General features: G+C 32.3%; 2 protein-coding genes across 4 annotated transcripts; one reads left to right on the top strand and one right to left on the bottom strand.

The window, feature by feature from the left end:
- The first annotated feature begins 1,399 nt into the window (after positions 1–1,399).
- BZIP82 (bZIP transcription factor bZIP82) lies at positions 1,400–6,898 on the top strand. Of its 3 annotated transcripts, none has more exons than XM_006593462.4 (6): positions 1,406–1,499; positions 1,633–1,685; positions 2,097–3,303; positions 3,695–3,906; positions 4,540–4,763; positions 5,224–6,898. In XM_006593462.4, the coding sequence occupies exons 3-6, from the start codon at positions 2,187–2,189 to the stop codon at positions 5,918–5,920; spliced, it is 2,250 nt and encodes a 749-aa protein (XP_006593525.1). In that variant the 5' UTR covers positions 1,406–1,499; positions 1,633–1,685; positions 2,097–2,186; the 3' UTR covers positions 5,921–6,898. The 3 variants fall into 3 exon arrangements, with proteins under 3 accessions (XP_014620869.1, XP_006593525.1, XP_014620868.1); XM_014765382.3 differs by having other exon boundaries at positions 1,427–1,499; positions 1,633–1,676; XM_014765383.3 differs by lacking the exon at positions 1,633–1,685 and having other exon boundaries at positions 1,400–1,499.
- Positions 6,899–8,139: 1,241 nt separating this feature from the next.
- LOC100807761 (mitochondrial outer membrane import complex protein METAXIN) lies at positions 8,140–10,985 on the bottom strand. The gene is made up of 6 exons (XM_003543734.5): positions 10,756–10,985; positions 10,314–10,651; positions 10,095–10,171; positions 9,883–9,943; positions 8,756–8,912; positions 8,140–8,516 (listed from the first exon to the last, which is right to left on the bottom strand). The coding sequence occupies exons 1-6, from the start codon at positions 10,898–10,900 to the stop codon at positions 8,332–8,334; spliced, it is 963 nt and encodes a 320-aa protein (XP_003543782.1). The 5' UTR covers positions 10,901–10,985; the 3' UTR covers positions 8,140–8,331.
- Between the last annotated feature and the right edge of the window lie 1,087 nt (positions 10,986–12,072).

Raw genomic sequence — 12,072 nt, 5'->3', positions numbered from 1 at the left:
AGTTAATGTTTAATTTTAAATGATAAATTAATTAAAAAAATGAAAGTTACAATTTATCCAAAAAGAAAATAACAAGATAAGGATTGTGAATTTGTGATCATGGTCGTGTGTGACGTTATATAGAATCTTTGTCCCTGTGCTGTTGCGTTGACCTACAATCATAGATGAATGGAAAGAAAGTACGCTATGATATTGCAACCTAGTATTGTAGTATATGACTATTATGAAGCAGTGGCCAGAAGATTTTTAAATAATGAAGTTGGAGATTTTGTAAGGAGTTAGTGTTGCCAAAATTCCTTTTTTCTTTCTTTCAAAACTGCATTGTTTATTTTGTGTGTCGATAAATCTATCAAGTTGTCTATTCTTTATTTAGGACATCTAAATCTTTTACCTGCTCACAATTTTTTTTTTTATCATAACCCTTCTTGTATTGATTCTTTCATCTGGTTTGATTTAATATAATTATTTTTACTTAAAAAAAATTAGGAAGTAACAGCTGGCTGGCAAAATCTTAACAACAGTTTCAGGTAAATTTGGGTAGTTGATATTTACTCCATTTTTTCTTAGTAGTTATCTTAGGGAGTATTTGGTAATTTTGTAAATATTTAAAAGTACAATCAAAACATCATTAAATAATTTTTTTAAAATTAAAAACTGATGAATATAAATATTTGTTGGATATCTAACAATGAGATAAAAATAAGATAGAATAAACAAGAGTGATGTTTAAATAATATATAATAAAATAAAGTAAATTTTTATTTTGTTAAAAAGAACTAAATTGATAAGATAAATCATATAAAACACTAGAAGTTATTATGTTCTTAATAATTTAGTATTGATTGTGTAATACTCTTTCCGTTTCATATTATATGAAGTTTTGCAGAAAAATATTTATTTTAAAATATATGTTGTTTTACAAAATTAATTTTACATTAAATATATTTTTTTAAGACTATTGTTAATTAATATTTAATGAAAGTAGTGTATAAAAAAGTAAATGAGTATTAATGATAATGATAAAAGATATATTAGATAATTATCTGATATTTATTTTAAAATTTAATAAATTAATTATATTTATAAATAGCTGTGTGAAGATTTTAAATGTGATATAATATAATCAGGACGGGAATATATTTGAATTTAACGTAAAATAACTGAAATTTTTAAAATTTAAAATATAAATTGGGAACTTCTTTTAGAGGAACAACAACGGTTAAGTGGAAAAGTTAAGAAGGTAGAGTAGCCAATTGGGCCAACTAATTCCGGATTCTGAGTGGTCATTTTCGTTCTCATTAACATTTTCCAAAATTCAGAGCAACACGAAGGGCTATGCCCTTAGTTGTCATTTTGTTGTTGTTGCTTTTTATTAAACTCTGCCTTTTTTTGTTCCCCACACAACACTGTTTCTTTCTCCCTCTTCGTGTTTCGAGTTTTGACCGTTGCTTTTTCTCAACGTCTCTCTCTCTCTCTCTCTCTCTGATCAACGCCCCACTGTGAGTTACGCTTCTCCATTCCACGCTTCACTGTTCATGTTCATTTATTCTTAATCAAAACCAAACGCTTAGTTCTCTTTCTTCATTTTCTTATTCTCCTTCTCCTACTCTCAGCATTTAGTTTATTTGTCAGGTCTTAACTGCAACAGAGTGAGTGAGGCTGCATTCAGTTTTTTGGTAAAATGGGTACCATTCACCTCCTCTGTTATCTTTTTATTGTTTTAATGTTGCCCCTTTATTAATTTCACTTCTAAATGTGTTTTTGGTGGAGATTTCGAGTTGCGGTTTCTCATCTTTGCCAAAAACAAAAAATCCCAGATCAAAAGTTCTATTCTTTCTTAATGTCTCCGCGTTGTGATTCAGCATAGTTTGGTCTTATGGAACACATAGAGGAATCTCAATTACTTGTTTCCCTTGGCCAAGTCTCTATTTTCGTTTCCCTTCTTAGACTTGAATACAAAGAAAAGCATCTAACTTTATTAACCTTGATACATTTCGTTTGGTTTGTAATGTTTAATTTACTTTTTTTTTTCTCATTCCAATTCAATTTTTATGGCATTCAGTTTATATGCTGAACTTTACTGTTTCTGTGGGCAGATTTGTAATAAATAAAAAAACTATCCTTTGATATCAACCATTTCAATGCAAGCCTGAGATAGATATTCATAGGAAAGACATAGTAAAGAGATGGGATGTTCTCAATCAAAGTTGGATGATGAAGAGGCAGTTAAGCTTTGCAAAGATAGAAAGCGATTCATCAAACAGGCTGTTGAGCAAAGAACTCAATTTGCTACTGGACATGCAGCATACATTCAGTCTTTGAAAAGGGTTTCAGCGGCACTGCTAGATTACTTGGAAGGCGATGAGTCGCGCCAGTTGCCATTGGATTCATTCATAACCCCACCTTTCACTCCTGTGAAGAAAACTAGTCGTCCTGCTTTCATCCCCATATCATCAAAATCCTTCACCCCAACAACAATTGAGTTTGGTCCCAAGACAACTTTGAAGGTGAATTACCTAAGGCCGAGTGGTAATCCAGCGATTTCTGTTGAGGAAAGGCCTCAATCGCCTGAGATGGTTCGGGTTGAAATGCATTCTCCAATGCATCAGTTTGGCATTGAGGGTTTTTTTCCTATGCAATCCTCACCCGTGAATCCCTCAATTTTTGCTTATTCTCCCAATAACAGGCCTAATATCCCTCCACCTTCACCTCAATCTTCCCAATGGGATTCCTTTTGGAATCCATTTTCATCATTGGACTATTATGGTTACCCCGCCCAAAGTAGCCTTGATAGGACTGGAACTGATGATGAGATCAGAGGACTGAGGAAGGTTCGAGAAGAAGAAGGAATACCAGACCTGGAAGAAGATGAAACTGAACAAGAAGAATTTGCTATAAAGAGAAATGTAGCAGAAGAAAGAGCCAAAATTGATGTAAACCCCTCCAAAGAAGAAGTCGCAGTTGAAGATGTTTATGAACATGAGGAGGAAGAGGAAGAGGAGGCAACAGGTGCTGAAACTGGAATTGCAAATGAAGTCTCAGACTCACAAGCCAATGGCAGTGAATGTTTTCAAGCATCTAAAGCTCAAACTGTGGGCCAGGAAATGGCAACTGGTAATCAAGAAGCAAAGGAGGAAACACCTGGTTTTACTGTTTATGTAAACCGAAGGCCCACAAGCATGGTTGAAGTGATCAAGGATCTTGAAGCTCAATTCACAATAATCTGCAATGCAGCCAATGATGTCTCAGCATTGTTAGAGGCCAAGAAAGCTCAGTATTTATCAACATCTAACGAACTGTCAGGTTTGTTGAAACTTGAAAGTGTTCTAGCATGCTTCTGCATTTCATAGTGTTCAGAATTGAGTTAGGTTCAAGTTTCAACTTTCAAGAATAGCTTTCATATTTTCTCTGTTATTGTAAGAACAAGATTTAGCAATGTTTGAATTTTCAGAAATTGCAATTTTTTCTCTTCTTTGTAGGAAGAAGAATTTAGTAATTTCCATTAGGCCATTGCATTTTTTTCCCTTCCCATTTCCAAAATCAATCCTCCATACTATAGAAATTGTGTTTGGGTTGTATGGAGAAATAATCTTGTTCTCAAGTTATCATTTGATTTTACTGCATCATTTTTCTTTCGCTCATATCTATTAGTAAATTTTCAAGAATATAAATTTGAATTGTTTTTCTTTTGCAGCTTCAAAATTGTTGAACCCAGTGGCACTTTTCCGATCAGCTTCATCACACTCATCCTCATCAAGATTTTTAATGAATTCTTCAAACTCTAGGGATGAGGATTACGAAGGCACCAATGATCCATCAGAGGAACATTGTTTGTTTTCTGTTAGTCATCAGTCAACATTAGACAGGTTATATGAATGGGAGAAGAAGCTCTACGAGGAAGTTAAGGTATATTACTGAACTCTTTTAACTGGTACATTTATTACTGAACTGCTACGTATGAACTATTAAATTTATTGTAAAATTATTTCAATAAACTTCTCTATGATGAGTTGATGACATGGTTTGGTACGGATAATTGCTGCTTGAAATATAGCCTATTTGAACTTGTAATTGTAACTCTTCTCTCTGGTCATCAATTAAAACTTTCTAAACCCTTTGCTGGGCCTTTGTTCAATTTAGACAAGTTTCGGGATGATCAAAATTTAGTATTTACTCATAAGGTCATCAATCCATCTATGAAACCTACACTTGCTTATAGTTGGTACTAAATTGAAATTACAGCAAAATAATATTTCAAGGTACTTATGTAATCATCTAAGAGGGTTTATCTTCCAGATAATATGAAAAATCACAAAGCGTCTAACTGGAAGTATACATCTTTCTTTAGCCCTGTGATATGGGGTTTTGAAAAAAATCACACAAGAGGCCAGCTTAACCTTTTAATTCAGTAATTTTTCTTTCAAACTCTCATTTCCTTAAATTTCATTAGATTATTATTGTAATATTGTTAAAGGTCCATGGTACTTATGATTGCATACAATTTTAATAATGGAAACTTCACACTTTCTTCTTCAACAGTCTGGAGAACGTGTTCGAATTGCATATGAGAAGAAATGCCAGCAACTCAGGAATCATGATGTAAATGGAGAGGAACCTTCTTCTCTTGATAAAACAAGAGCGGCCATGAGAGATCTACATACCCAGATAACAGTTTCAATACACTCAGTTGAAGCTATTTCCGGGAGAATTGAAACTCTAAGGGATGAAGAGTTGCATCCCCAGCTTCTTGAATTGGTGCAAGGGTACGTATGAAAATCATTATTTCCGTACTACTATATTTTCTAGATGAACTGTAAAACTTCTGCCACAATTCAATGTATTTTCACTGCTAATATTCCATTTTTTCCTGTATGCCCCTTCTCTATCTATGCTAATCATGCTAGTCTTTGTTTGGTAATAATGCAATATTGCAGACTGTCATTCTGACCTATAGTTAGAGTTAAAAATTCTTAACTTAGATCATTAATTTTACAATACTTTGTATTTTTTTTAATTATTATAATGATACTTTGTATGTTAGAGCTATCAAATATACACAGTATCTACTTAACCTTGTCTATACAGTACCCGACAAGATTATATATTTATTTTTGTGCAATGTGTCTATGTTCAAAATATCAAATGCAGATTGGTAAACACTATGAACACAAGTAATTACAAATTTAGTATCATGTATGCTGATTCTAATGTACAAACTAACAGGCTGGCCAAGATGTGGAAAGTGATGGCAGAATGTCATCAGACACAGAAGAGAACCTTAGATGAAGCCAAGATTCTTCTAGTTGACACTGATGCCCGAAAACAATGTGCCACATCACTAACTGATCCTCAAAGGCTTGCTCGTTCTGCCTCCAATCTTGAAAATGAATTGAGGCATTGGCGAAACACCTTTGAGTCTTGGATCACTTCTCAAAGATCCTATATTCATGCTCTAACTGGCTGGCTTCTAAGATGTGTGAGATGTGAGCATGATCCATCAAAGTTAGCATGCTCTCCTCGTAGGTCCAGTGGTACTCATCCATTATTTGGACTTTGTGTTCAGTGGTCAAGACGTCTAGACGCCCTCCAAGAAACAGCAGTGCTTGATGGCATAGACTTTTTTGCAGCTGGCATAGGGTCCCTCTATGCACAACAATTAAGAGAAGAGACTCGACGAAATCCAGATGGATCAAAAGAACATGGTGAGATTATGGAAATGCTGGAAGTTGGTCAGGTTGAAGAGGTAATGAATACTGAGAAATTGGCTGAAGTTGCTATTAAGGTGCTTTGTGCTGGTATGTCAACTGCTATGAGGTCAATGGCAGAGTTTGCTGTTGATTATGCTGAGGGATACAATGAACTTGCTAAGAGATGGGAGAATGTGAACCTGCAGCAGATTTCTTGTGGGGCTGGAACATAGATATAGATGGCATACATTTTTTTGTTCATTTAATAATGGGTGTCAGTGAAAGTAATTATTAAGGGTAGGTTTAGATGAAAGGAAGATGGAGGAAAAAGAGAGAGAAGGGTGAGAGATTGGCAAGGACAACAACCATATTCGATTATGCCGTAACCTTATTTGATCATGGTAAATCAATTATAATGAGGGGAGGGAAATGAGGAATTTTCATGTAATGCTCAAGATCAACCCGACCCTTATAAGTTTTTTGTGAACATTTTGAAGTTCTCTAATTTTGGGATCTTAAATACATATAACTCAAACAAGAGAGGAGGAAACTTGTTAATTACGGTGTGTTTGATCTTAAATCTTAAATACTTTCACACTTTTTTTTGTCTCAAAAACTATTTTCTAAATTAATTCCAGTTTACTCAATTATTTCTCATCTAAAATTTATTAAGTTTTAAAAATTGTTTTCGAAATAAGTGTTTCTGAGCACATTTGAAAGTATATGACCCTGACATACATTTACAATCTCTTTGGTTCGACTGAAAGTCATCCGGTAAAAGTCATACAACGATGGAAGGCGATAAAATAGAAAGTGATATCCCTTGTTTGGAGCTGATGAAAGGTTGAGGTGGAAATGTTAAAAACATTTGGGTTCCACTAAAACAAGTTTCACCTCACAAATGAGGTGAAACAAGCTGAAATGTATAAAAACATTTGGGTTCCACTAAAACAAGTTTCACTTCACTTTTTTTATTCCATTCGTGTGAACTTGTGATTTCGAAACTGTCCTTCACTGAGTCTTGTGGCCGTGTGTGTTTGAGCAACATGTTTATAATTGATTTACCATGATCAAATAAGGTTACGGCATAATCGAATATGGTTGTTGTCCTTGCCCATGAATGGATTTGCTGTTAGCATTTGGTAAGCATAGATCTGCTGGGATAAAACTGAAAATTCATAAATATTTAATTTTACTTTTTTTTTATTACCCACCTAATAACTTTAATTCAAACAATTCATCTCTTTTCAACCCTCTTTCATCTATACCAAACAATCTTACTTTCATCTCTTTTCATTTCTCATATTTTCATTCCTTTTTATTCATCCCTACCAAAGATAAGTTTATGCTTTTCAAGAGTTTGTTTTCTAAGCATTTGAATATAATACTTAAAGATTTTTTTAAAATGTTTATTTTGGAAACAATTTTTAAAACTTAATATTCTTTCTGTCCCTAAATACAAGACAAAACTAAATCAAGTGAAAAGAAAATCAATAAATCCTTCATCTTATTTGTCTTAAAAATCAGTTTTTTAAAACAAAAACGTGAAAAGAGAATCAACCAAGTACTTAATCTTATTTTCTCTATTTTTGTTTCTTTTAATAGTTATCCCTTTAACATCTAGAATGCTAACTGTTAATAGATTAAGCAGGATATATAAGTTGTTGTGAATACAAAATCTTATAGGAACTATTAACTTTGAGTATTTTAGATATTGAAAAAATCCATGATTTTTTATGGAACAAATAAAACCATATTACTAATTTTACTGGTAACAAATACTAGTGTAATATCCTCTAATCTTATATAGTTATATATTAGAATACACAACTTACGAGTCTCACTCTCTATTTTCTCAATTAAAGTCTCAATTTTTTTTCTCCCTTTGTTTTAAAAAGTGTGTTGCACACATTACTTTTTTCTATTTCTATACTTGATATTGATATTTTTTATCGTCTGTTTCTTTTAATTTATCTTTTTTTAATATCATCTCTAAATTAAATGTTGATATTTTTTTTTACAAAAATTAATATATATAAATTATTCATTATAGGTGTCCATCAATCAAAGTGTGATAAAAGAAGTGGCTTATATAAAATAAATCAAGAAATTAAATTTACTAAATACTTAAAAAGTTTTCTTACTAATTGGAAATACAAATAGCATATTTAATATAAATTTTTCCAGAAAAAAGTGGTTCATTTCAAGCAAAGTGAAAATAGTTTAGGCCGACAATTCCAAAGGTTCACTTAAGTCATGTTTCTTTTCCTACAACTCAATAAACAATGGCATCTTTCCAATTATCAATATTTTTTTATTTTTTATTTTATTTTGTGAATGGTATTATTAAAAATTAAAAAACAACTTAGAAATCTCTAGGGAGGACCGTTCAAGCTAAATCTACTTGAAGAGCATTACAAATAAAAAGAGGTGCTACATCAAAATCTGAAAATGATTCAAAGAACTCATTCCATGATTTGCCTCACGTAACATCAATCTGTTTAAAACTCGTCTATACAAAAATGAATCTTACAGAATGAATGATAGTCTTCCAATTTTGCATCGTAACAAAGAACAGGAGATACTTGTTTTATTTAGGTTGGTGGCAGCCTTAATTGAGGAAGATAAACAAATGAATGCAATTTCATTCATCGAAATCATAACCACCATCATCATCTAACTCCACTTCAGCATCATCAAATGAAGTCATAAGTGTGAGGAACACAACAACTGCAACCAACTGTGCTACCACAAAATATTTTGCCTTCCTTTTGAAGGTTTTCTCCTCCTGTGTTTTCTCCCTTTTGGGCTTACTCTTCGGCTTTGAACCTAATTTTAAAAAAAAAAATGACAAATCAAACTTAATGAAGAGTGACACATGAGAGTTTAAAATAGCAAATACATACATATTTCCAGCCACTGTATCTAAATAAAACTATTAGAGAGAGAGAGAGGGATTCAGTTCTATTATCTATATGATTGGAGTACTGCTTATGCTTGATAAGGCAATCTCATCAAGGAAAACTAAAAGAGAAGTCTGCATTTACAAAATCCAGAAAATATCTTACTTGAATGACTTTTAGAAGCAGACGATGATGCACCAGTATGAAATCGTGGGGCAGAGGAAGGAGATGGAGCTGCTTCTATAAATTCTGTTTTGCATTGTTGCACATATCTGACTAAATGAGCATGCTCTGAAAACTTGATTCGCAACATTGAAGATTCCTGATGTAAATGAATGCAGGATCTAAAGTTAAAATTTTCTCAAAACAAATGTCTAAGTCATTCTAATAAGCATGCACACTACATTTAGCGGTGCAAAATAAAATAAAAACATATATCTATGGTCTTCATTAAGGAGATAAGCTAGGAATCTCATTGTCATGGATAGAAGAATGCAAAAGCAACTAAGTACAGAGGCTTAGAAGGCTTTGGTACCAAATATTAGTTTCCTCTTTCAGAAGTATTACCCAAAATAAGATTATGTTTAAAAAATAGTAGCATACTCTCAATAAGAAGAAAACTAGGAATCCCCAATCATCAATCTCTCGTTTGCTCGGCCATCTCACTAGAACAAGTCTAAGTTACAAATTTTCCAGCTAGTGCGCCTCATTGCAATTATTTTATTATTTCTAGGACTATTGTGATCATGATTCTTACACCAAAGAGGTTAATATAAGTATTTAAGCACAAAAAACTTCAAATGAGCCGGATCGCAGCATAAAATATCTCTTACTTTAGCAGGTCTAAAAAGAATGGTGAAATTGAGGTTGGCAGACATATTGACTTTTTTATTGCCCAGTTTTGAACTGCTTTTAGCAGGAGTTAATATTCTTTTTTAAGATAATACCTTTTAAATATCAACTTCAATTCCTTGAGAACAATCTTAGTCAATTGTCATTCACAGATTCACTCTGCCCAAATTGGGCAGATAAACATTTGTAAACACTTCATATACAGCTATCTATAAAGGATTCCCTAACATAATCCCTTTCTGTATGCATCTCTCTTTCACCTAACTATTGGCTAATGTGCTACATGATAGTTCCCAGAGTGTAAAGTAAAATGTAACCACAAGTCCATAACTATCTAAGTCCAATTTTAATTGACCAGTATAACCTAGGCAGCCAGTAGAGTATTTGTAACTATCTTAAAACAAACATTAGAATCACAAATAATTAATATTAATACTTACAGGTAAAGCATGAAGAACAACTAGTCCATGTGCAAGAAAAATAGCATCCAAGCTTGATGGCCTGCATAAACCAAATAAAGCATATGAATACATCACCAGGAGGTTGAAGTCAATAATAGCTCTAAAAATGAAAAACAAACCAAAATCTTCCCACAAATTGCTCTAACAAAAGATAATCTCGCATTCACGTACAATTCAACCAGAGGAATCACCTGTTCTCAAATAAGTAATTCTGTTCACCTAAGCAACTTGACAAGGCATCATATGCAGACTTTGCTCTCTCATAAATCTGTCCATCACTAATAACTAAACATAAATACCAAATCAAAGAGAAAATCATACACACAATTGACACAAAACATTAAAACTACTACATATACACATAAAAAAAGTTGAAATTACTAAACACATGGAAAGAAAAAAAAACTGACCTCTTCTTTCTTCACCTCAGCATTGTCATTAGTTATCCCATGTTTCAGCTTCACCCAATGAGCTTTCTTCCAAGAGAGAATCTTCCCCAATGGCCATGGAAGATCAGGGTAATAGATACTATAAGCAGAGGAGCCTTCACATCCCAGCCAGAGTTCATAGGTAAGTGCATCAGCAAGCCAAGTGGTGAGAATTGCTTTAGTTGAAATCCACTCAGGGAGTGAAGAAACCCCACTATCCAAATCAACAACCCCAACATCTTTCTTCAAACACTCAATAATCCCCTCTTTCTCATTGTTATAAGCCACATAGTCACCAACTTCAAAGTAAGGGATTTGATCTAACCAAAACAAAAAGTGCATACCCATAAGCAGAAAAAGACAAAAAAATGAAACTTTACATATGAGAAAAAAAAGAGGGGGGGAGGGGGGTGATGGGTGTTACCAGAATGAGGGTTGTTGAGGTGGAAGTCCAATTGGAATGGAAATTGAGCGAATTTGAGATAGATGTAAGCAGATAGGCATTGAGGGCAACCGGTTGGAAGACCAAAACAGGGCTTCCGCACCACCAGAGTGTTAACTTCCGCCATGTATCAACTTCAATGATTTCTCAGGGGTTTAGGTTAGGGTTCATGTGATTGTCTCTGGTTTCTAGCTTTGTTTTCTGTATTTTTTTTTCTTTTCTATGGGCTTATTTTTTTATAAAGTGGGCCTCCTTTTTAAAATAAAAAAATTGGAGTTTAAAAAATATTTTAAAGCTATAACAAAGTTAAAAGAAAAAACTTCAAAGTAGTATATGACGAGGTTAAAAGTTACTTTTAAAAACTAATAAGAGTTTGGATTCTATTTACGGTTAATGTAAAAAATTTATATTGTTTAGCAATTTAAAATTAGAAGCAAAATCTCTCCAGCATATGATGTCTTTAGCCCTCTCTAGTCTTATTTTAAGTCGTTACATCTATCTAAACGGATGACATTGAAATATAATAAAGTCATATCCAAAGGCAAAAATAATAATGTGGATAAACTGCTAGATTCTTTGTTTTCGTATTTAGACTACTTTTAAGTTTTAATATCTGTTAATATTTTCATTAATAATTGTTTAAATTTATAATAAAATAAATATTTTAATTTATAATTTAGTCATACCCAAAAGCAAATATAACTGTGACTTGGACACCTCACTTTGGTATTTAGACTACTTTCAATATCCATTAGTATTTCTTTTGTATAGTGTTTATTTTTATAATTTAAATTTATAATAGATAATTATTTTTAAAAGTATAAATTGTATTTTGGATTTATGATAAATAAATTATATTATAATATAATACTATTTGTAATTGTTGAGAAATTATTTTAAATAATTATTGGAATTCTATTAAAAATAAGACCTTAAATTTCAATCCAACATCTATTTTATCGGCAAAGGATCTTGAGAGCTATCAATCAATAAATTAGACATTTATGTGTTGTCTTAGATACGAAACTAGGAGTAATTTAAAGTTTAAACTTCCCTTAAATATATCTTATCAACTTGGCACTGTAATAATTCATGCCAAGTGTCGCCACGACTTCTTATAATGGAATATGGAAGGTTTGCACTTTTTATTTCTACGTTGTGTCATTTGTTTGGTATACGTGCTGTTATTCATAAAAAAAAAGCATGTATGGATAACACGTTTCTAAAAATATTTATAAAAAAGAAAATAAGAAAAAATTTATTTTCCATAAACTAAAATTAATTTATGCATAAACTAAA

This window comes from Glycine max, chromosome 13 (assembly GCF_000004515.6).
Source record: "Glycine max cultivar Williams 82 chromosome 13, Glycine_max_v4.0, whole genome shotgun sequence".
Classification (NCBI taxonomy): Eukaryota; Viridiplantae; Streptophyta; class Magnoliopsida; order Fabales; family Fabaceae; genus Glycine; species Glycine max.
The sequence above is the reverse complement of the archived record's forward strand: the minus strand, read 5'-3'. Positions and strand labels throughout refer to the sequence as shown.

Coding starts and splice junctions, on each gene's coding strand:
- BZIP82 (XM_014765383.3), top strand. CDS start 2,187: ATGGGATGTTCTCAATCAAAGTTGGATGATGAAGAGGCAGTTAAGCTT. Junction 3,304..3,694: donor AACATCTAACGAACTGTCAG/GTTTGTTGAAAC, acceptor TTTCTTTTGCAG/CTTCAAAATTGTTGAACCCA. Junction 3,907..4,539: donor AGCTCTACGAGGAAGTTAAG/GTATATTACTGA, acceptor CTTCTTCAACAG/TCTGGAGAACGTGTTCGAAT.
- LOC100807761 (XM_003543734.5), bottom strand. CDS start 10,900: ATGGCGGAAGTTAACACTCTGGTGGTGCGGAAGCCCTGTTTTGGTCTT. Junction 10,652..10,755: donor CCTCAACAACCCTCATTCTG/GTAACACCCATC, acceptor TGTTTTGGTTAG/ATCAAATCCCTTACTTTGAA. Junction 10,172..10,313: donor CTGAGGTGAAGAAAGAAGAG/GTCAGTTTTTTT, acceptor AGTGATGGACAG/ATTTATGAGAGAGCAAAGTC.